This window comes from Miniopterus schreibersii (assembly GCF_964146895.1).
Source record: "Miniopterus schreibersii genome assembly, chromosome: 21".
NCBI classification, from domain to species: Eukaryota; Metazoa; Chordata; class Mammalia; order Chiroptera; family Miniopteridae; genus Miniopterus; species Miniopterus schreibersii.
The window spans coordinates 11,508,080-11,532,390 of NC_138123.1; the positions used below are offsets into that span (position 1 = coordinate 11,508,080).

At 49.4% G+C, this 24,311-nt stretch overlaps 1 protein-coding gene across 2 annotated transcripts; it reads left to right on the top strand.

Annotated features, from left to right (window-relative positions):
- Window positions 1-525: 525 nt before the first annotated feature.
- Window positions 526-23,512, top strand: RAB4A (RAB4A, member RAS oncogene family). 2 transcript variants are annotated; one of them, XM_081123896.1, is made up of 8 exons: window positions 526-757; window positions 13,610-13,690; window positions 15,815-15,929; window positions 16,390-16,452; window positions 17,925-18,079; window positions 19,244-19,339; window positions 20,017-20,153; window positions 21,848-23,512. In XM_081123896.1, exons 1-7 carry the CDS (start codon window positions 727-729, stop codon window positions 20,130-20,132), a joined length of 657 nt encoding a protein of 218 aa, XP_080980022.1. In that variant the 5' UTR covers window positions 526-726; the 3' UTR covers window positions 20,133-20,153; window positions 21,848-23,512. The 2 variants fall into 2 exon arrangements, with proteins under 2 accessions (XP_080980022.1, XP_080980021.1); XM_081123895.1 differs by having other exon boundaries at window positions 528-757; window positions 17,963-18,079.
- Window positions 23,513-24,311: the final 799 nt, after the last annotated feature.

Sequence of the window (24,311 nt, forward strand, 5' to 3'; positions counted from 1 at the left end):
CTCGGCGCCCGCGGTTTTTGCAGGCTCGGGCTCGGCGCGCCCCGGGGCCCGGGGGGGGGGGGAGAGCCCGCGCGGCCGCCCGCCCCCCAGTTACACCGTAACCGCGGTCCCGCGCGGACCGTGCCAGCTGGAAGCGCGTCCCGTCCCGGCTGAGAGCCGCACGGGGCGCCCCCCCCCCCGTCCTCTCCAAGGCGCGTCTGCCCCGCGAGCGCGGGAACGCGGCGCCCCCGCCCTGGTTTGGAGACGTGGAGCTAACCACGTGCCGCGGAGGAAATTCTGGAGGGGAGTTTGCTGCACCTGAGCGCCACCAGGGTCACGTGTTAAAAGACACAGTTGATTAGGAGCCTGCCCGCAGCCCCCCACCAAGGGCGGCGCTGCGGCGCCAGCCCCAGCCCCAGCCCCAGCCCCCCGCGCCGCCCGGGCTGCGTGCGCATGCGCGGGCTCGGGGGCGGGGCCTCGCGCGGCCCCTTCCGCCCCGCCCCCTCCGCCGCCGCCTCTACCCGGGCCGTCCCGCCGGCGCGGGGCCCAGTGCGCCTGCGCGGAGCCGGCAGTCCGGCAGGGCCGCAGCCGCGGGGAGGCCGGCGGTTGCCGTGGGGACCGCGGGCCCCTCCCTCCTCCGGTCCCCGCCCCACGCCGTTCGCCACCGAGACGCGGCGGACGACCCCGGCCCCTCCCGCCCCGCCGGAGCTGCAGCCGCGACCCGCAGGAGGCGGTGCCGCTCCCAAGATGTCGCAGACGGCCATGTCCGAGACCTACGGTAGGCGGCGGGCGGCCGGGGCCCACGGAGGGCGGGCGCGGTCGGCTTGAACAAGTTTCTTCGTCTCCGCGCGTCGCCCCCCTCCCCTCCCCTCCCCGGGGCGGTTCCTCTAAGTGCGGTTTCGGTGGCTCGGGGTCCGGGGAGGCCGCGCGAGCCTCAGTTTCCTCCGCGGCATTGTCCCCGCGCGGGATGCGGGGCACCTCGGGCGACGCCCGCACGTCGCCGCGGGCCCGGGACGGCCCGCTCCTGCCGCCCTTCCCGGGCTGGGGTGCCTTTCTTTGCGCCCGGTGACGGGGAGCCGTCGGTAGACGGGTCGGTTCCTCCCCGAGACTCGTGCCCCCTCCCCCCTCCCCCTTTCTAGTTGCATTATGACTGTTTACAAATGTGTCTTTTTAAAACCACAACCGCCTTGGAGGCTTAGTCCTGTGTTTGATCTTTGCTTCCCCTACGAGCACCCACATTTGGAGGGGCCCGCAGGTTTTTTTAATTTCTTTTTATTTTTTTTTTTGAATAAACAAGCGCCTTCCCGATCCATATGCTGAGCTGCTCTGCTCGGGCTTCAGCCCTGCGTGGCGAGCGCGAGCCGCACGGCCCACCCCGGCGTCCTGTCGGGGTTCAGGAGGTGTTACCCGTCTCAGTCGCTCTTTCAGACGAGCGGGGCCCGGCGGGGAGACTGATTGGGAGTTTTACGGGCCCGGGGACAAGCTCAGATTGGGGAGGATGCCCCCCAGGGCCGGGCCGCCGCGCCCGCGTTTGTGCTGGCGGCCGCCCTGCCCCCGGCGCGTGTGCGCAAGGGCATCTGGAGCCCGCGCGGCGGAGGGCGCGCGCGGCTGGCACAGCCCGGCCCTCGGAGCTGTGGGGGATACAGTGTTAATCCCGTTGTGACACTAATGAATGGTTAAAAACCCTGGTCTGTAGGAATGTGGTCCTTGAAAGTATGTTACAAAGAAACCTAACCCAGCCTGGGGGCCGGGGAGACATGAGGGGGTGAGCACAGCAGAGCCGCACATGCCCAGGCCCTGGAGGAGGTGGAGTTACAGTAAGAGGCCTGTGGTCTAGGCTCCACAGCCCGTGGGTGGGGGTGAGGCAGAGAGGACCCGGGGGTCCCAAAAGGTCGCAGTGCATTTGCTTCGTGTTGAGCCACTCCTGTGATGGGTCCCTGCTTGGTGACACTGGGGGGCAGGGTGTGTGTTTCCTAGAAGGCTTTGGCGATCCCCCACGAAGTTGCTGCCTGCCTAGGGACCAGTGTTGTCAAAGGTGCAAATGCTCTGTAGCACATTGCGCCCACGTGGTCTGGTTTTCTCTGTAGAGAATCGCAATCTGATTTGTAAAGAAAATACATTCCCCTAGCAATTTTTGGTTCTGCTCTAGCTTTTGTTTATTTTCAAGTGCTCCTTACCCTACCCCTTTTTTCTTTCACCTGGAGGAGGTTAACAGGGAGGGGTTATGAGTGAGAAGAAATGGCTGAAAGAGCTCAGGAAATAGAGCTCTTATGTTTCATTTGTCTTGTGTGAAATGGTAACCTCGATAAAATGTAGCATAACTTTGGCATCTCTACTTCCCTTCAGAGTTCATTGAACTTTTGAGCATCACAGTAACTGATTCAGTTCTGATCATAAGTCTTTGATCATTAGGATTCTTGTTTCATGGTACCTTCCAAACATGTTTTTACTTCTTAACAACAGAATTTAATCTTTTTCTCTAATAGAAGAAATTAGAGGAAACTACTAGAAAATTAATTTTAGAAAGAGCAAGTGTGACAGTTGAAAGTGTCAACCTAAAATTAAAAAGCACCCCAAACCAAGTCCTAAAGCTGTCACCTTCTCTTATCATTGACCATATTTGCACAGCATGGTTCCCCAAAAGTAAAACAATCAAGCGCCCTCCTTCCAGACGTTGCTTCTTCAGTAGCTGGTAAAAAAATATTTGCCTAACCTTTAAACTCCTTCCTATTCTGGGCTCATTTTCTCTCTCCTGGAAAAGAAGGTTCTATGGACCTTACCCGGGATAAAATGAAAAATAAAGAGCTAGCGCTTACAGTGTTAATGAACTGTATCTACCTGCTTTTTAGCATGTTAAAGCAATATTTCACTTTTCATGGACTGAATAGGGGTCACATTTTGGTGGCTTTGAAATCACTAACCACAGGAAAACTATGTACTTTATATAATATTGTAATACAAAATTACCGTCTTAAATACATAGGTTTCAGGTGGAAACCCTCAATCTGAATTGCCCTAAACTGAAACAGTCTTTCCCAAACATTGTTAGATTCACAGCATTCTTAAAACCCTGGCCAGTTAGTGCGGCTTGGGGCTTCCCCAGGAACTCCAATTTGAAAGATCGCAAATTGACTTTAAAGTCATTTCTGATACCAAGATTTGTGAGACAGACTAACAAATCAAATAGGTAGTACCAAGCAATGATGTTCAGAAAGGAGCCAAAAAGTATTAGTGCAGCCCTGGCCGGTTGGCTCAGGTGGCTGGGGAGGATCCTGTGCACCAAAGGGTTGCTGGTTGGATTCCTGGACGCAGCAGCCTGTTGATGCTTCACTCACACTGAGCTTCTCTCCCGCTCCCTCCCTCTCTTTCTAAAATCAATTTAAAAAATTTTTTTAAGTATAAGTAGTGCAGAAAATGCTACCAAAAAAAATAGTTTAGGGCTGAGGCAGTTTGAAGAGAGGAAAAATCTAAGACAAATCTCCATACATTGGAGTTTATTCTTTCTACAGTGAAAATACTTTATGAAACGAGCACAAATTGTTGGTTCTATGCTAATAATTATTATAATCTCAATATTTTTATTTTATGCTTTATCTTGAAAGTAGTATTTACCACATAATTTTGAGAATTATTGGGAAATATATATATATAATTATAGGCTGTTGTGGGTTGAATTATGTTCCCCCAAAAGATAAGTTCAGATTCGAACCCCAGGTACCAAATACCTGTTTTTTGTGACTGTGGCCTTATTTGGAAATAGGGACTTTGCATATGTAATCAGGTTAAGACGAGTTCACATTGGATTAGGTGGGCTGTAATTCAGTGACCGGCATCCTTTTAAAATGAGAGGAATGTGGTCACAGACACATGCATGGAGAATGTGATATGAAGACAGAGCCTGAGATTGGAGTGACGTGTCTACAAGCCAGGGTCACCGAGGATGGCTGGCAGCCAGTAGGAGCTAATATAGGAGGCAAGGAAGGGTCCTTCCCTAGTCTTCAGAGAGAGCATGGGTCCTACCAACATCTTGACTTTGAACTTCTAGCCTCTAGAACTGAGAGAGAGTAAATTTCTCTTTTAAGCCATCTTCTGTTTTTTCCAGGTACTCATTCACCTAAGAGGGAAAGTTAGAACCTTTTCCCCCCTCCCTTTCTCTCCTGGAGGCCCAGGCGTCCAGCCAGGCATTCGAGATCATCGCACATACCTCTCCCTTCACGGCCGCATCCAGAGGTGGTCGAGTCCTGGGTCCTTCCTTCTAAGTAGCTCTCGCCTCTGCTGACCCTCTCCTGCCCACGGCACCCGCCTTGCTGCCCTGCCACCCCCACCCCTCACATCTGCAGCATCCTCCCTGCCTACCTCCACCCACGCTTCCCATCCACCTACCACATGGCACCAAAGCTAGAACCCATTTTCTATCCAGTATTCTGATCTCCAGAGTCCAGTTGGTTTCTGAGTCTTTAAAACTGACCTCTTCACATAGTTCAGGTTACTGTTTACCCCAGAAGAGTCAAGGGAAGGTTAGGTTGAGGCCGGTTTAGTGGATTATAAAGCAAGGAAACCCAGCATCCCAAAGTTCATAGCCGCAGCTTGAGCTCACTGCACGGCCCGCACAGCACCTGGTCCGCAGCCTCTCGCTCCTGTGTGCAGGGAGGCGAGACGGCTGCCTGGGCGAGGGTGACGGTGACGGTGAGCTGGAAGGGGACTTGGAAAAATTTATTTTAGGGTTCAGGCTGCTGGGACTTGTGCCAGAGCTTCACAGAAAAATCGGGATAAGTTCATGGCATTTCCAAAGCTGTTAGGTCTCCTTGAAAAACAGTTCCGTGTAAGCACAGGTGTGAGCTTCTAGCTGTAGTAATGGTATTATCTCTTCTGCTACTGATCATATCACCAGCGGTCTTTAGGACACGCCTCGCCGTTTGGGCCCCTTTCTGTAGAGGCGCCATAACAGAATTCTTCCACAAGGTTCAGTACCCCAGTGATCACTGACCAGATGTGACCCAGCAAGTGTGTGGATGGTCTTTGCTCTGGATATTTCTTCAGAATGAGAAGAAAGCTGATGTTGTTTCTTGGATTTCTTCCCTTAAATCACCACGGAGATTGATCAGACTGATGTTAGGTTTCCCCCCATCCCTAATAACTCCGCTAGAATACTTGCCAGTGGAAATAGTTTGAGGGAAAACCTTGGAATCCTCCACATCCTGTGACACTTGTCTTTGTTAACCCTCAGCCAAGGATATTTTTTTCATTGATATTTAGAGAGAGTGAAGGGGGGGGAGAAGGTGAGAGAAGCATCGATGTGAGAGAGACACATCGATTGGTTGCCTCCTGCACACGCCCCGACCTGGCCTAGGAACCAACCTGCAGCCGAGGTAGTGCCCTCGGCCGGGAGTCGAACCCAAGACCCTTCGGGGCTTGTGAGCAGCGCCAGCCGGGACTGTAACACTGGTGTTTGAATGTCACCCTCCCCTGCCAGTCTAGCCTCGGTCGGGGACTGTGCTCCTTTTATTTGACGAATACTTGAGTTTTGCCTCCCGGTAGCCTTGAGTGTGGAGTAAAGCTAGTGGTGCGGGGCCGCTGTTTAAGGGCAGGTGCAGCCTCAGGCGCGAGCCCAGCAACCCCGGCAGGCCACCCTGTCCGCACGTCTCCCTCCCCGGTGACCCCCTCACGGCTTTCCAGACAAAAGCAAGTTTATGTTGGGAGAGATTTGGCCAGTAAACCCATCCTGGGAGTGATGGACACGGGACCTGGAGAAATAAAGCCACAGGCGGTCCTGACGCGCTCCCGGTGGGAAAGGGGAACCCTCTGCCACAGCACTTAGTGACCTTCGTCTGTCAGTTCTCGCTGCTTCTCTTCTGTGCTGTGTTTTTGGCACTTAAGTCTTGAAAAGCAGCTAATTATTTAGATATGGGGAGGACAATATTCATAAAGTGCTAATAAATTATGAATGAGTGTATTTTAGAGGGAGGTTTATCATTTTCAGATGAATTTTTAATCATGCAAGAAAGAAACTGGGGACTTAAAAACACAGCATCTCTCTTCCTTGTTATAATTAAAAATGTTATTATCTTAGTGTCCTCGGTTTTTATACTGTTTCTCTTGTTTGCCGTTTGCACTGGTCCTCACGGTATCCTCAGCAAACGCGCGGCCCGCTTCCCACTGCCTGGGGCAGTTTGCAGCTCTGTTCTTCAGTTCAGGCAACTCTCCATTGTGACAAAGCAGATCTTTCATGACCAGGTGGTAAGCTCTGTGCGAGCCAGGGACTGAGCCGGGGACTGAGCCGGGGACTGAGCCGGGGACTGACCCAGGGGACTGAGCGGGGGACTGAGCCGGGGACTGAGCCGGGGACTGAGCCGGGGACTGAGCCGGGGACTGACCCAGGGGACTGAGCGGGGGACTGAGCCGGGGACTGACCCAGGGGACTGAGCGGGGGACTGAGCCGGGGACTGAGCCGGGGGACTGAGCCGGGGACTGAGCGGGGGACTGAGCGGGGGACTGACCCCGGGACTGAGCGGGGGACTGAGCGGGGGACTGAGCGGGGGACTGAGCCGGGGACTGAGCCGGGGGACTGACCCAGGGGACTGAGCGGGGGACTGAGCGGGGGACTGAGCCGGGGGACTGACCCGGGGGACTGAGCCGGGGACTGAGCGGGGGACTGAGCCGGGGACTGAGCCGGGGGACTGACCCAGGGGACTGAGCGGGGGACTGAGCGGGGGACTGAGCCGGGGACTGAGCCGGGGGACTGACCCAGGGGACTGAGCGGGGGACTGAGCGGGGGACTGAGCCGGGGACTGAGCCGGGGGACTGAGCCGGGGACTGAGCGGGGGACTGAGCCGGGGACTGAGCGGGGGACTGACCCAGGGGACTGAGCGGGGGACTGAGCCGGGGACTGAGCGGGGGACTGAGCCGGGGGACTGAGCCGGGGGACTGAGCCGGGGACTGAGCCGGGGACTGAGCCGGGGACTGAGCCGGGGGACTGAGCCGGGGGACTGAGCGGGGGACTGAGCCGGGGGACTGAGCCGGGGGACTGAGCGGGGGACTGAGCCGGGGGACTGAGCCGGGGGACTGAGCGGGGGACTGAGCCGGGGGACTGAGCCGGGGACTGAGCCGGGGGACTGAGCGGGGGACTGAGCGGGGGACTGAGCCGGGGGACTGAGCCGGGGACTGAGCCGGGGGACTGAGCCGGGGGACTGAGCGGGGGACTGAGCGGGGGACTGAGCCGGGGACTGAGCGGGGGACTGAGCCGGGGGACTGAGCGGGGGACTGAGCCGGGGGACTGAGCCGGGGGACTGAGCGGGGGACTGAGCCGGGGGACTGAGCCGGGGACTGACCCGGGGGACTGAGCGGGGAGTGAGCCGGGGGCTGCTGAGGTGGCTCCGTGGGTCACGCGGTGCAGTTCCCGAGCCCGGCCTCAGGGAGCGCCACAGAGCCCGATTTGATCCCGTTTGGGGTGGTGCATTTTCCCCTCGGTTACAGACTGGGAGCAAAAGGCCAGGACAGGGGAAGCCTAACAGCCTTTCACATTGTAATCATATAAATGCAGCTCTGAGAGGACCTCTTCAACAGGCAGCATTGTCTGGATTAAAGGGGTCGCACAGGGCGCCCTTAAGGAAACAGTCCAGGTCTGAATCAGCTCAGTGCGTCCAGCGCTGGGAGGGTGCTTGCTCTCCGGAGCTGCAGGGCTCGGCTGCTGCCCAGCTGAGTGCGATTTTGTACCTGGAGAGAGAACGTGATGGTCAAATGGAAGCTGGTCGGCCATGGAGGTAAAAGATGGAAAAGACGGGCTTCAGCGTATCCATCACGCACCGCTGTGGGGACCGGTGCTGAGCCCAGACAGAGCCTGGGGCCCCCCACGGGCCACATATTGTGGTGACAGATGCATCAGGGGATCTGAATCTGTGGTCACTAAACATTCAGATGCCTGACATTTGGTAGTGAAGTGACATTTGGTGGACGAGCTCCCTAGTCCTAAATCCATGCTTACTTACTAGCCTCTAATTGACTAGGGGATCAAAAATAAATATTATGCTTAATGGAAAATTTCTGTGTAGTAGCTAATCGATTATTAACTCTTTCAGTCATTTATTCAGGTAGAATGCTTCTGACTGCAGTTGGTAAAAAACCCAACTGAAAATCCTGTAGGTAGAAAAATGAATTTTTTCAAATAAGCATAGATGAGGCTCCAGCGCTGGCTGATTCAGTTCTAAATGTTAACAACTGTAAAAGTTCAAAGTGGCCCATCTCTTTAATTCTGCTGATGTATATTATTTAGTAATAAATTTAATTTTCCTTAGTTATGTTTTCCCAAGAACAGTGTAATTTCTAACTGTCGTGTGACTGAAGAAGCCTTCAGGTCAACAGCCTTGAGCGTGTACTGATGGAAGGTTTTCTGGTATTAACCTGTTGTTTCCATTGTTGTCCCAGGAAATCTTTCCTCATTGAAAAGCCATTGGTGTGTCTAGGCAGGGTGATAATCCCAGCCTCGAGACCAGGGGAGGTTAGGGTAACCTCCACAAAGCACTCTGTCGTGTCTGATCCTCTCGGCAGTGTCGGGCAAACATGGGACCCATCTGTGGGGAACCGGGAAGGTCGGGCTCTCCCCGCCGCCCCAGAGCCTAGGGGTGGTGGGGCCGGAATTTGAACTCGGGTACGTCTTGCCTCACGTTGTCAAGGGTGGTCAGGTTCTTTCCTTTTCTGTTCAGAAATCATCTCCATAAAATCTCTGAGTGCTGGCCCAGATTAAACATCCTTCCTGGATCTCATCGCTCTGGTGCATGTTGTAGACAAACATTGGGTGTTTGATACGAGTCAGGTCTGTTCTGAACTCGGGGTGAGATTGGGCATGGGGTGGGGACCGCAGCTGGTGCCTTTATACAAAGACCTTCAGCGTTGGCGAGGGCGCGGGCACGGATCTGTGTGATGTAAAACTGCACGTTCTGTTGCGGGTCAGGTCTTGCTCCAAACACAGTCCAGAAAGACATGTTTCCCATCCATAGTCTCAAGGAATTAACTGTTCGCTTTTCCTCTTTTTATTACAGTAGCTGGAGTGTTCTGTGAAACATTTTGACAAGGCTTGTCCTAGTTTCTTTGTAGTGGTTTGTCTTCTCATGTACCTGAATAAAATTTCACATCTACCCTTCAAAGTTTCCAAGACTTGCTTCCTGGTCAAGGGTGACTTTGTATTGGGTCCCCCCGTTTCTGTCTGTTGCACTGGCCGCTGACTTCCTCTTCTGGGCGTTTTTCCACGTTAGGAGATACTTTCTTTTTTAACATATTAGCACATCAAGTAGAAAGCAGCTAAGAGCTTCTGGCTTCGATGCTGGGTGGCTGGCTGGGCTCACTCACCTGCTGCCTGACTTTGTCCACACAGCAGGCCCACAGTGGTCAGATCCCAATGAGCACTTCAGCAAAGTCACAGGTCCTGCCCCGGCCCGAGCGCTCACTGGAGAGTCTGTGCTGCAAGTACTCAGTCCACAGAAGTCCCGATTCCCTGTGCTGACCGGCATTGAACTTGGGCTCAGGCACCGCAGAGGCCTGAGTTGCCCCCGCTCGTTCCTCCCCACTTCTTATTTCACCTGCCTCCAGGGTCACGTGCTCTCCCGCTGCCCAGGCCTCCCTCCCCTCCTACGCCAACATCCCCCCGGGCTTGTGCTGCTTCGTTCCTCCCTGACCGGCATCCCAGGCGGTTTTCATTTGAAGTACGCATCACCTCACTGCTGTTACCTGATGGCCTTGGGGTCATTCCTTATTCTGCAGGGTCAGCTGGCACACAGTCCTGCTCTCCACCCCAGCTCCTCCCTGACCCTGTGCAGCAGGTCAGTCAACAGCTAGCTTCCCAGCCATGACTTCAGCTCTGTCACCTCCTCTCGCCTCTTCTGCCCCCGCTGAGGCCTCCCCTCCCTGGCTGCTCCCTGGACACATGTCCCGTTGTGATCACACCGTCCAGTCCTCCCTTGAAGGGCTCCAGGCTCCTGGTCGCCCCCCTTTTCAGGCAGCGAGCTGCTCCCTCTCCAGGTGTGACGCCCACGCCCCTCCTCCTGCCTCCGCCAAGCGCATCAGCTTTGCAGATTCCAACCCCAGCTTCCCAGCCGCCTGCCTTAGCTGCAGCCCTTTTTAGCTGGAGGTCGCCGGAGACTAGGATCTCCGCTTCCGCTGGGTCCCGAGTGGCACTTAGCAGCCCTCTCCCTTATCCTGGCCATCTCCCCCTTCCTCTGCATCAGCACTTTTAAACCTTCACTAACCTCTTCCAGCCCTTTATCTCACTTTCAGCTGGTGACAGGGAGGAAAAAGACACCACACTGAAGACACTCTCCCCCCCCCTCCGGCCAGTAAACTGTCTACCTCCCCGCTTATCCTAACCCTCTCCCCTTGTCTGAGACTGACCCCTGCCTGCTGCTGCCGCCTGGGACCTCCTCCCGCAGGCTTCAGGGACCCGCACACCAATCAGCCGTCCCTCTTTCTACTGGTGGCTTCCTGTCCGTCTGCCTCCCACTCTGCACCCTCCCCCAGCAGCCCTGCCTCTTTCCATCCCAGCCAAGCTTGCAGGAGTCTTCAGTACTTTTCATCTGCAGCGCCTTCCTTCATTCTTCAGCGGACCTTTTGCCCCCACCTCGAGGGAAGCTGGTTTCACCTGGGTGCTGGTGGTGAGACTCCGCAGGCACCCTGCAGCCTCTGAGAGCTTCTCTCCTCGGAGTCAGCCCTCACCGCTTCCCCGTCTCCACCCGGCTGGCTCACGGGCACCTTGAGTGTGACCTCCCTGCATCTGTACTGTTATTTTGCCACATGGCTTCCTCCTCAGAATCTAGTATTTCTTGTCTCAGTTGCTGGTATCACGTGCCAGCTGGCTCCCGAAGCCTTCTCAGTGGACCCTGCTGGCCCTGCAGGCAGGGCCATGCCCCTTTGCTTCCTGTCTGACCTTTGAACCCTTAAAGGCAAAAGCCAGTGGGAGCAGGTAGGGAGGCAGCGGTCATCTCATCCCTCACTGCTTCGTTTTGTTTTTCTTTTTTCTTTTTCTTTTTTTAAATATATCTTTATTGATTACAGAGAGAGGAAAGGAGTGGGAGAGAGACAGAAACATCAATGATGAGAGTCATTGATCAGGCCCGCAACCGGGCATGTGCCCTGACCGGGAATGGAACCCCAATCTCCTGGATCCTGGGTCGATGCTCAACCGCTGAGCCACGCCCGGCCGGGCTGTGCTTCATTTCCTTGAAGAGCCAAGGTCATCACGGACTCGGCAGTTACAGCCACTTCCCGGCTCCTTTCCTGCGTCTCCTGCCGTCTGAGGTTGATGTCATTGAGCCTGCAGCTCACAGTCCTCCTGTGGTCTGTGCTTTCATCTGCTCTGGTCTGGGAATGTAGAGGTCACTTGAAATGACTGAAAACAAGTCAGTGAGTTTCAAATGAGGTTTCTCCTGCAGAGCTGTCCTTCGGCTCTGCGTTGCTCTCAGGGTCCTGGGGGCCTTTCTCCTGAACAGTATTTGGTCTGCTCCTGAATGGCTGACTTTTCTCAAGACTGACTTCTAATTAGTTGACACCTTTCCTATTGTTAGCAGCACATTAGTAGCACCTGCCCATTTTAGACCTTCTGTTCTGCTACGTGATCTTTCCCCACCTTCAAGCTTATTCATTCTGGTGTAACCCTCACCAGGTGACTGTGATTGTCATGAATTGGATGCAGTACATTTCTCTGTGATTTTGAGCCCACAAATTAACACCCAATATAATAAAACATCAAATCTAATTAAAGTAGACATAATTACTTAACTAGTCTAAGTTAGTTATGCAGCCTAACTGGGCATTTTCCCTTCGTTAATTACTTTGTAATATGTAAAGCCTTTCTCGGAGCTGTTACACGTGGTGCACCTGACATACCAAACACTGGCATGTGCAACGTGATGTCATTCACCTTCTAGCAAGGAAAGAAAAAGAAAAAAACCCCACCGATTATAAAAGCAAGATAAGTTAGTAAAACCAGTGCAAATTCTATCATCCCCACGGGTAAGGGGCGGACACCGAGGACACCACCAGGCTGTTCCCGGCCTCCAGGTTTGTAGCTGGCTGACTGCAGGGGGCTCCCACCTGGAGCTCAGCTACAAGGAGGTGTGTGAAATCCCGTCCCCTTGTAGTCCCTGAAACTCCTCAGGGAGTTGGATGCTTCTCGCCCACAGGGAATAATTCATCGCCCATTGTGGTACTTGGTTTTATGCGTGTGAATTAAACACAGACATCTCCAGACAGGAGATGCTGGGCAGTTCGGCCGCTTACCTGACGTCCGTCCTTCCTGAAGCACACCCTCTGGGGTTCCTCAGTTTAGGACTGTGCACAGTAGACTGAGAGTTATCTGATATTACCTATTTTACTTTTAATATGTTTTTATTGATTTCAGAGAGAGAGAAAGGGAGAGGGAGAGAAACATCAATGATGAGAGTCATTGATCAGCTGCCTCCTGCACGACCCCTGCTGGGAAGTGAGCCTGCAACCGGGGCATTTGTCCTGACCGGGAATTGAACTGTGACCTGGTTCATGGGTTGACGCGCAACAACTGAGCCACACTGGCCGGGCTACCTATTTTATTTTTTTATAAAACTTTTAATTTTGAGATAATTATAGGTTCACAGACAGTTTTCAGAAAAAAATAGAGATCTCATATCCCCTTGACCCTGTCTCCCCAATGGTGACATCTCACAAAACTAAGATCTCACACTCAGGATGCAGATGTCCGCACAGCTGCAGACACCCCGCGTTGTCACCACAAATAGTGCCCTGGTGCCCCTTCATAGGCACCCGCTCTTCCCGCCCCGCCCCTCCACTCCCATTCCTCTCACCCTGTCACTTCAGGAGTGTTGTATAAATGGAATCATACGGTGTGTAGTCTTTTGGGGTTGACTTTTCCACTCAGTATAATTCTCTGCAGATTCACCCAGGTTGTTGCGTATGTCAGGTTCACTGCTTCGTATTGCTGAGTAGTAGTCCTTGGTTAACCATTCACCTGTGGAAGAGCGTCTGGGTGGTTTCCAGTTTTTTTGCTTTTACGAGTGAAGCTACTATAAACATTCGTGTACAGGGGTTCGTGTAAACATACGTCTGTATCGCATGCCTGGGATCAGTGCCCGGGACTGCAGTTGCTGAGTTGCATGTTTAGTTTCTGAAGAAGCTTCCCAACTATTTTCCAGAGTAGCTCTGCCATTTCCCCTTCCCCCCGGCAGTGTGAGTGCTCGGCTCCCGTGCATCCTCACCAGCATTTGGTGGGTCGCTGTCTCTTATGTCAGCCATCTGATAGGTGTGTAGTGATGCCTCATTGTGGCTTTAATTTGCATTTTCCTAATTATTGTCTAATGATGTTAAAAATATCTTTGAATCGTGGCTAGCAAAGGGACAAATTTTTATCATAAGAGCAGTTTTCAAACTTCAACAAAGGAAATTGTCCCAAAAGCATAATCTAAAAGAACCACTGAATTAGCATGTAAGCCAACTATCCAAAAGGTAAGTACATATTTACTGATGTTTTCGCAAAATATTGTTTCGTTATATTAACAACTAAGATGTCATTAAATTTTATGGTTGTAGTCTAAGAATAAATTTATAGCACCTGTTTTAAATTTATTTTTCACGGTCTCCTTTTGTTTTTCAGATTTTTTATTTAAATTCCTGGTTATTGGAAATGCAGGAACTGGCAAGTCGTGCTTACTTCACCAGTTTATTGAAAAGAAATGTAAGTGGCCTCAGACGTCAGTGTTCACGTGTGTCTTCTAAGAGCTCTCTCGCTCACGCATTTACAGCCAAACTTCAGGGAGAAGTCAGAGTTTAAAATGTTTGAAAATAACATTAAGGATTTGTTATTAAACTTTTTATAATATGACCGAGTTTTTATTATGTTAGCATTTCAGTTTATAGTGGTTCATTGTTCAGTGTCCTGTACATTTTCCAGATAGTGACGTACAATATGATGATGTGGCGGCAGACAGCAGGGTGAACTAGTAACATCTGCGCCCCGGTGGCCTCGTGTTATAGTTAAGGCAGTGGTCGTTGATTCTGTTTTACAGGCAAAGAAACAGGCTTAGGGAAGTTGGTGTGTGCTCTTGGGATGGGCACCTAGTAATTGGTCCCCTAGGAACAGCCTTTTGACCACAGAACCCATCTTTGCCATTGACTTGCCCTGTTTTGGAAAGGGAGGGTGAATGTTTTATTCAGACTCTGCACGAAGCTGCAAGTTTGAAAGGCCTTTATGAACAGTGCTTTTATAGTAGTGATTGGAGAGAATTGTGGCGAACAACCTGTCTGTTCAGTGGCAGTCAGGTAAAGGCATGAAAACAGAATTCATTTCACTGAATAAAGTGTCTCTTAAGCTGGTGTGTACAGGGTGGGGCGAAAGTAGGTTTACAGTTGTGAGTACGCGAAACGGTTTATCCTTGCCTTACTGCTTATTGATTATTGTATTATTTCCCATATGAACGACTGTAAGCCTACTTTTGCCCCACCCTGTGTATGAGATCCCTTAGGTGATGGGTAGAGTGGAGGGAGAGGGGCAGCACAGAGTATCTCGCAAAGACCTCTGAAGAATGAAACTCTAGAAGTGTGTTGTGCTCCTTCCATTTCATCAACCAAGGGTTTGTTGGAGCCTCTGTTGAGTGGCCTGGACCCGCGTGGGCGAGTCACGGGGCCAGTGTTTGCTGACTTGCACTGAGTGATCTGGTTTCCTTACCATTTGCTAAGACACTGCATTGTTCTGTCTCAGAAAAAATGCCCGGAAGACATAGGCCAGGTGCCTGGCCTGCTCCTCCCTGGATGCCCGCCCCCTGCTCCTGACAGTGGTAGGCAGCATGGTCTGTGGTAGTGACGTAATAAGTTTCACTGTATTTCTCCTGTGGCCACGTTGAAATCAGGGTGCCCTTGGCCTTGAGTCTTCACCCCTTGAAGGCTTTTCCCCGAGGTTTGCCTGGTAGCTTAATTCTAGCAAACGTCCATATTAGTTTTGCAGCGACTGGGCATGAGACCAACCGGTAGAGTCACTACTAACCTTTTATGCCCCACACTCCAGGAAACAACAAACACACCATCACACGGTGTCCCTGATTTCTGGTACAATTGTATGTCTTGCAGCTATAAACATAAACTAGTCAGTGGACTGTATGGCCAAGGTAGCTTTTCGCTTATCCTTTCATCATAAATTTTCCTTTTCGAGCAGCTTATTGCAGTTGGGTTTAGCAAACTACTGATTTGGCCTGCTTCCCTGCCCACCCAGGCGGTGTGGATTTCCCTAACAGATCCTTTCCAAACGGTTGCCACACAGTACTGAGATTCATGAAGACTCAACAGCTGTAACGTGCACAGAGTTTTGATTTGGGGCTGGTTTGTTTTATTTACTCTTATCTTTTCCTCTTAATCTTTGGTCTCCATCAAGCTGCTTTGGGGGGCTTTTTTCTCTTAGAGTATTTATCCACTCAAATAGTTGAAACTCTCACTCCCTCGTTATTGACTGAGTTGCAGGTCTGTGCCCCCTGGGCAGAAAGTCCTGGGTACCTCGCGCAGCCTCCACTGTGAGCACTCAGCGGCCGACGGGGCACCCGGCTCCCATTTGGCACCGCCCCTCCGCGCTTAGGCTTTAAAACGCATGGTTTGTTTTAGGGGTTTTTGAGAAAAAGCTTAATTTTCTCTTTGAGAATAGGGACTGTGTGTGTTGTGTGTGAAACAGTGAGTGTTTATAGGCTGCCTGCTGGAGAAATGAACGGCTGCAGTAAGGGCCATTTCCCACTGATTTCAGGGTGGCTTGCTCACATCTATAAGCCTGTTTCCTTAATGTTCTAAAATTAAACGTCTTGCTCTTTTTCCTTTTCAGTCAAAGACGACTCGAATCATACAATAGGAGTGGAATTTGGTTCAAAGATAATAAATGTTGGTGGCAAATACGTAAAGCTACAGATATGGGACACCGCGGGCCAAGAACGATTCAGGTAGCTTTTTCTCTAATGTGATAAAAATATTTGAAAATTGCATTTAAAATGATCAATTACAAGTAGTCGTCTACGATTATTAGTAGTCTCTCAGCCCCTCAGCCCCCTCGCACAGATGTTAGAAACTTCGCCTCTGGAAGCTTTAAGAGAAGCTAAAAGCCAGTTTCTCTCCACACAGCATCAGTTTCCTAAAGAGTCCAATACTGTGTTTGCAGTGTACCTTTTAGAGAATATACTTGTTCCAGCCTAATGTCCCCACCTCCCATTGTCTCTGTGACCCGATTTCAGACAGAACAGCTCCTCAGATATATATTTAGATGTCTTTGAATCGTCTCTCTTTTAAAGCAGCATCTGGCTGTGTTGTTTGCAAAACCAAAACGGGTGCTTCTGTGCAGGAAGGTGGTGCTCAGGAGTGAAGGCTCTCGATTGGCCGAAAGTAAAAGCAGTGTAACTCTTTCAGGTCTGTGACCAGAAGCTATTACAGAGGCGCTGCAGGGGCTCTCCTCGTCTATGACATCACCAGGTAATGCAGCCCCCCCCAGCCCCTTGAGAGAGGCGGCCGCTGCCCCCTGAAGTCCGCCTGGTCCAGGTGCCCCTGCGCAGTGTGTGCTGTGTCCAGCGGGCCACGTGGCTGGGAGTCAGGAAGCCCCTCCGCCCTTTCATTGGGATCTTGGAGGTTTTGAACCAGCCCCGGCCACGGCTTTGCCATGTAAAGAAATATGTTCGTCAGGGTTTAGATGAGCGTCATTATATTTCTTAACGTGATGCTTTGACACTTTCCCGAAGGTTCACAAAGTGAAGCTTAATACTCAGCATTGACCGAGGTTGGGGTGCAGGCTATGGGCTTACGTCGCTTGGCTGCAAATCCCGCTCTGGGTTAGCAGCCATGTGGTGTCCTCAGGCGGGCTCCAGCTGTCAGGACTTTAGTCTCCTTGTCTGGGGTAATGATGATCATGTGGTACTTGTGCGGTCACTGGGCAGTTAAATTAGTTAATATAAAGCTCTGGGCACATTATAAGGGTCTAAGTCTGCACTGTCCTATGTGTGGCTGTCATCCATATCACAGTTAAATGACATTAAAATTCAGTCCCTTGGTGTCACTTGCTCCATTTCAGATGCTCAGGAGCCACACTGGTTCGGGTTCTAGAACTTACCTGTCCTGCAAAAATCCTATCAGATGGCTCTAGCCTTGGTGTTTGTTAGCACAGCCTTAGAAACCTATCATCGAAACCACACCCTTTGGGGCTCTTTCTGGGTAGGAAGTTGTCCCACTAGAGGGTGTCTCTCTGTCTTTGTGTTGGAATGAGGCGCTCTGGAAAGAGGTGCACGACTCCCGCCCAGACCCACCCCACTTACCAGGTGGTGAAGGCTCAGCTTGCTCAAGTGTGGGGTGACGAGGCCATCAGAGTGTGTCAGGAGAGGGAGTTTGTCCCCATATACATGAGGGCTGGAAACAGCAGGTCTCAGAGTTTGTCTTGAAGTCAGAAAAGGCCTGGTCAAGTGCTGGCTCAGCCAGTGGCCACTGTGTGACTTTGGGTAACTTAGTTTCTCTCTCTGAGCCTCGGTTTCTCATGGAAAAGGCGGATAATAAGAGTCCTTATAAAGAGACAGTGTGATAAATTCCTGTAAACAAAGTCCCGCCTGCTGCATGTATTTGTTAAATGGCAACAATTAGCTGTTAGTTCTTGCTTACCAGAGTGTTCCCGTGAGCTCACTGAACATTTGTAAAATGAGTGAAGGAACTTTATTTCCTTTTGCATCTTTATTGGGCAAACAGAAAACAAGAACATCTGACTTGTTGTCTCATTTTCCTGGAAACAAAACAAAACAAACCCTTTGGGTGTGGTGTATACTTGGGGTGTTTGGGTGCCTGGGTTAAAGGTCGCTGGCATTACCCTGAGATGTTTAAAAGCAGTGTGAATGGTGTGAATGACCGGAAAGAGTTGCTAGTTTTATAAAATACATGTATTATTTTCACAATCTTATATTACGCAGCCGAGAAACCTACAATGCGCTTACTAATTGGTTAACAGATGCCCGAATGCTAGCAAGTCAGAACATCGTGATAATCCTCTGCGGGAACAAGAAGGACCTGGACGCAGACCGGGAAGTTACCTTCTTAGAAGCCTCCAGATTTGCTCAGGAAAATGGCAAGTGACCTTTGACCTATTGTGGCTTTTCTAACGGCAGATTTGGGGGTAATCACATTGCTTTCAGCTTAGCATAGCTACTGGAGTTTTAAGATTAAACTGTATTTAGGAAACGTAGACCTGTGTACTGTAGCCTGAGACTGACTTAGCATATTCTCACGATATTGCATTCTGCCTGTAAAAGAGTTACTATAATGATAAAATCAAATGTATTAGTGCTTTACAGTGACTTTTCAGTCTAGGATCTTGGAACGTTACAGGTCTTGGTTTGAAGTGAAATTGATAACAAAATTCTTAACGGCTCCAATCGGGTGATGGCATCTTTTTTATGTAGTTCGAAGCTCAGATGGTGAAATAATTAGATCTAGATAAAAAGAAGCTGTAGAAGAAAAATTGGGCTTTGTCTTCGTCACATGAGACTGAAATCATTTGGTTATAGATGCCTTTGAAATGTCTCTGAATTTCCATGTAGAATACATGAGATTTGCACATAAAATTAATGGTTGCTTATAGGTAACAGAATGGTAGGAATTCAGACATTTTAAGTAACTAACTTTTAGGACCAATCAAGAACTAGAATATTCTAATACCCATTTTCAGTTCGACTCTAGGACTATCAGATTATATTCTTACACATTGACTGGTTTCCTGCTAAGAAAATAAAACATGAGGGAAAAGCATAAGCCATCACGAGTTTGTAAAGAAGCTATTTAGAAATACAGAAGCCTAGAATGTTGAGGCTCAGAAGGCATTTAGAAGTCATTGAAATGCACCCCATTTTTACAAGGGAGGAAATGAGGGCTCTAGAGGTTGAGGGTCACCTACAGGAGCACGAAGCTGGCCTTTCTGCTGGCCCAGCGACTGCTCTGTGGAGGAGACAAGTGGGAGGTCATATAAGACCTGTTCCTGGTCAGAATGACAAAGTGCAGGCTAGTGCTTTTCAGAAGAGGTTAGGCTGCTTCTAACATGTAAAATGTGTGTGTGTGTGTATGGGGGGGGAGGGCGGAGAGATTGATTTACTGACTTTATATTTACAGAAATACATGGTTTTAAGTAATAGACTGCATCCCGCCTGCTACCCTAGGAAAATGCTAAACAGGCTGTTAGTAATTGAATGACGACTGTCGTCTAATACGAATCTGTTTTGTCTCATGTCCACTTTAGAGCTGATGTTCCTGGAAACAAGTGCACTGACAGGAGAGAATGTAGAAGAAGCCTTTGTACAGTGTGCCAGGAAAATACTTAACAAAATCGAATCGGGTAAACCTCATTTATTGACACCAGCCTACTTTGGACCTTTGGGTTGGTGCCAGTATTTTGCTGTCACAGATAATGCTGCAGTAAATAACCTCTTATAAGTCATTTCACGTGTGTGAATGTATGTGTGGGATAAATTTCCAGGAGTGGACTTGCTGGGTCAAAGAACATAGGCATTTGGAACATAGGTAAAGGCTGTCCAGCCCCTCCTCCAGGGTGGCAGCAGCCTGTCTTCCCCAGCAGTGAGCTGCCCGTCGCCAAAGCCCTGCCCACGGGGCATATTGTCATGTCTGGGTGTATTTCACCACTCTGATAAGTGAAAAGTGGTATCTTTGTAGTTTAATTCTACGTTAATTTACCTTTGTATACATAATATAGTCACATAATTCTAAATTCAAAAAGTACAAAAGAAAAGATGCAGTGAAAGTCGCCTTCCAGTACCTCCGCCCCGTCCCCTAGCCACCTGAGCTCCTTGGAGTCATCCATTTTTATTAGCTCTTTATGTGTCTTTCAGGGATACTTTGTGCCTGTGCAAGCAAACGTATATTTTTTCCCCTTTATTAAAAGCAGTGGTGTATATACACAGTGTTCTGCACATTGTTTTTTGGGTTTTTCACTTAATATATTTTGGGGATCACAGAAACATAAAAACTTTTTTTAAAAGACTTGCTTTTCCTCAGGTGAGCTGGACCCAGAGAGAATGGGCTCAGGTATTCAGTATGGAGATGCTGCCTTGAGACAGCTGCGGTCACCGCGTCGCTCACAGGCCCCCAGCGCTCAGGAGTGTGGCTGTTAGAAGCAGCGTGGGAGAGCAGAGGTATGTGCTCACATCACTGTATATCTGCCGGCCCTTCAACCCTGTACTCTGTCACTACCTGGAGTTCCACACATGCTTAATGTAGAGACTATTGACTGCTTTTTGCAGCTATATTATGAAGAAGAGGGGCAACTGCATAATTAAATGTTATATAGTCTCAGCAGTGGAACACCCACTCTTCTCAAGCTCACCTGGAACATTCACCAAGATAGACCACGTTCTGTGCTGGAAAACACATCTTACACATTTAAAAGAGCACATCATACAGTGTCTGTGCTCGGACCACAATGGATAAACTAGAAATCAGTAACAGAAGGATAACTGGGAAATCCAAAATACATGGAGAGTAAACAACATACTTCTAAATAAGTCATGAGTTCAAGAAGAAATCTCAAGGAAATTTTAAAATATTTTAAACGAAATATAAATCAAAACATATCAAAATTTGGGAGGATACAGCAAAAGTGGTGCTTAGAGCACAATTGATAGCATTGAATGCCTGTATTAGAAAAGAAGAAAGGTCTAGATACAGTCACCTGTGTGTACACCGTAGAAAAGTTGGAAAAAAGCAAATTAAATCCAAAGTAGGCAGAAGAAAAGAAATAATAAGAATTAGAACAGAAATTAATGAAATTAAAACTAAAAAAATCAGTAGAGAAAAAAATAACAAAACCAAAGCTGGTTCTTTGAAAAGATCAATAAAATCAACAAGCCTCTAGCCAGGCTAAAAAAAGAGACTGCAAATTACAAAAATCAACAGTGAAAGAGGGAACATCACTAAGGAGATCCTGTGGACATTAAAAGGGTAATAAAGGAACACTATGAACAACTCTAAATCCACAAATTTGATAGGCTAGACGAAATAGGCCAATTCCTTGAAAGACAATTTGTCAAAACTCATACAAGAAGAAATAGACAATTAGAATAGACCCGTGTCTATTAAAGAAGTTGAACCAATAATTAATAACCTTCCAAAACAGCACCAGGCCCAGATGGGGTCACTGGTGAATTCTACCAAACATTTAAGGAAGAAATTACACTGATTTTCTACAATCTCTTTCATAGGACAGATGCAGATGAAATACTTCCTAACTCATTCTATGAAGCCAGCATTACCCTAATTCCAAAACCAGACAAAGACATTACAAGAAAATTACACACCAGTATCTCTTGTGAACAGAGATGCACAAATCCTCAAAAAAAATTAGCAAATCTAATCCAACACTATGAAAAGAATTACATACCACCTCTAAGTGGGATTTTCCCAGGTGTGCAAGGCTAGTTCAGCATCCCCAGATCTACGGGAAATCCTTATGCGCCTGCTCGGGAAGGAAGGAAGGAGGGAGGGAGGGAGGGAGGGAGGGAGGGAGGGAGGACGGGAGGACGTAGTTGATGGGAGTGACCAAGGGAGGGTCTCTGTCTTCGTGTCAGTGAGGAGGCCTCTGGGCTCATGGAAGTTGTAAATGTGCCTGTTGCCAAGTAGGAGGCTCACTGAAAACATTCACATGTGGAGATTTTAACTTTTTAAAGCTTCCTTTCTTGTCCTACTTCCCACAGTGGACTTTTTATGTATTATCTAATCGGCGTAAGCGTAAACGTCGGAAGTCTTCACTCCTCCCTTTGGGATTTTAAGCCATGCTTATTTGTACACCGAGAGTCATGCGTGTTTCTGAATTGTTCTTCATATTTCTTAGGTGATCGCACAGTGATGTTTGGGACACAGTTGTTGGAGCTTGAAGAAGTTTTTCACCATCACCTTCTACTCTATACAGAAGTAGATCTTTGTGCGGGAGGGAAAGCGCCTTGGGTGTTACGTAAACTAGTGAATGGGGCACCACGAACCACGCGGTGAACCTGAGTCAGTGGACAGTACGTCAGGTGTGTACACGTATGTAAAGTTTGCTGTTCCGTAGTTGCCCCTCCTCCTTTGGTTAAGTCCTGGCTCTGTACTGTATATATCGAGCCCACGCCATCTCTGCAGCATGGTATCTGATGTATGATATAATAGAACGTTACACTAAACGCGGTCCAATATTTTATTTTTTTTAATCATATGAACTAAAACCTGTTGACGTGCGGTGTGCGCTGATCATGTTATGCACGGTGGTTTAACTCATGACCTGCTCCTCAGACTCTGGCTTCAGGCCAGTGCAGTGCTTGTTTCATTCCATTTGCCGTAGCCCACGAGGCGGTTACGTGACCCACGCTGGAAACACTAGATCAGTAGTTATCTCATACCGAAATAAAATCACAATGGAGTTTTTCTATGAACTTGACTCTGTCCAGCACGCTTTTTTGATTTTAAAGCATCTTCATGCAGATCAATGCGGGAAGGGAGGCCTGAGCACTGCTGTCTTAGGCGCTGGGATCAACACCAGGACTCTGGGACCTTGAACCAAACTTACCAGGCAGCTGATTCTGCTCTCGGCTGTTGTGGATGCCACAGAGCCTGGAACCTTGGGCTGCACACCTGTCCCCGGGCTGCTGATCTGTCTGGTCTTCCTGCTAGAAAACACCGTTTGCGACTGTGCTGTTTCTGGGATTCGGTATTATAGCATCACTGCCTCTTTTTTAAGCCTTTTATTATTTTGTGTTCCTTTTGAGGAAACCCACTAAAGCAAGTCAATATTAAAGGGATACCACTAAGAAATTCTTGTATAGCTTTTGCCGAATTCTTAATTGCCTTAGTACAGTTACTAAGTCAACACGTTTTTAATTCATCTGAGGTTTACTGTATAATGTATATTATATTGCAAAGACTTGTTCTGATATTTTAAAATGTCAATGCAAAAAATATATAAGAACTTTCCTTTCGAGTTGAAATACAGCGTTACTTAAGGCTGGAGAGATGACAAGCACTTCGCCTTGTATCTGTTCTTCACCTGGTGTGTTAGTTACAGGCTGACGGGTGAGTCTCACTTGACCAGGCAGCTGCCCACTGCTCCGGTCATTTTATTTTAATCAACAGAGCACAGTGGCACTCCCAACTCTGGGAAGTAACTTGGATAAAAATATCAGTATCTTTTAGATAATTTAATTTTGCTCTTTAAAAACCTTGACTATTTTACCTTGTAAAGTTGGAATATGTAGCAGATTCTCTGACTGGACAAATACTTGGGCCGACCTGGCTGGAAGATGCCTCTTTCGGGGTCCCCTTTCTGGTCGCTTTGCAGGCGGCTCCTTTTGAATGGCTTCTTGCCTGGGCGGGAGCGTGTCCATTCCACACACCCTTTCACTCAGAACAGAAACTTTTAAAACAATGTCAGTGTTAAGCTGGTTTATAAACAGCCTGTTAATTAGCCGAAGGTGCTGCGTATGCATTCCACGTCTTCTGACCAATAAAAGTTGCTGGAGAAGCAGACCGGTGTTCTTCGTGAACGCCTCTGGGAACATGGAGAGGGGAGACGGCTTGGCCCCGGCCAGCGCAGTGCGTTCCAACCCCACCAACCAGTCCTCTGGTTCTCCAGACACCAGCAGTGTGTCCCCAGTTGTTCAGTTCTAACCGTGTCCACCTGCAGACAGTATCCGATCCCACGGGTGGAGGGCTTGGTCGCACACACGCCCATACTTAGGTGCCGATCACAACTCCAGGTTGTTACCTGTGCTGACCAACTGGCCATAAACCCGAGGTCCCCCCCCCCCGTGGGTTCCATTAATTTGCTGGAGCAGTTCACAGAAACTTACCAGTTTCAGGAAGACAGTCGCTGGGTAAGCTGTCAGCTGTCACTCTTGAATTAGAAAATACTGCTAACTGTTAGAAAACTGCTCAGGGAATCCACACTTAGGTTCTTTTCAGGATTTTTGTTTTGGAGGTTTTCAAACATACACAAGTATGAAGAAAATAACAGTGAGCCACTGTAGCTGCCGCCTTCCACAGTGGTCTGCATTGTGCCAACCTGGTTTCGCCTACCTTTGCCCCTGTGTTTTTATGTCAGAATATTTGGGAACATCCAAGACACCTATCATTTCACCTAAAGTAATTCATTTGCATCTCTGACAATATTGTATTAGATTGTGTGTAGTCACCGTATAGTTACAAAGCTAAGAAGGTTACTCTTTGTTCTGTATCTTGCAGTTACATTAAGTTTTTCTCACGTGTTGAAAGCCAAATGCAGTTCTGATGCAGTGCGATGGGAGATTGCCCAGCGCGGGGCCAGC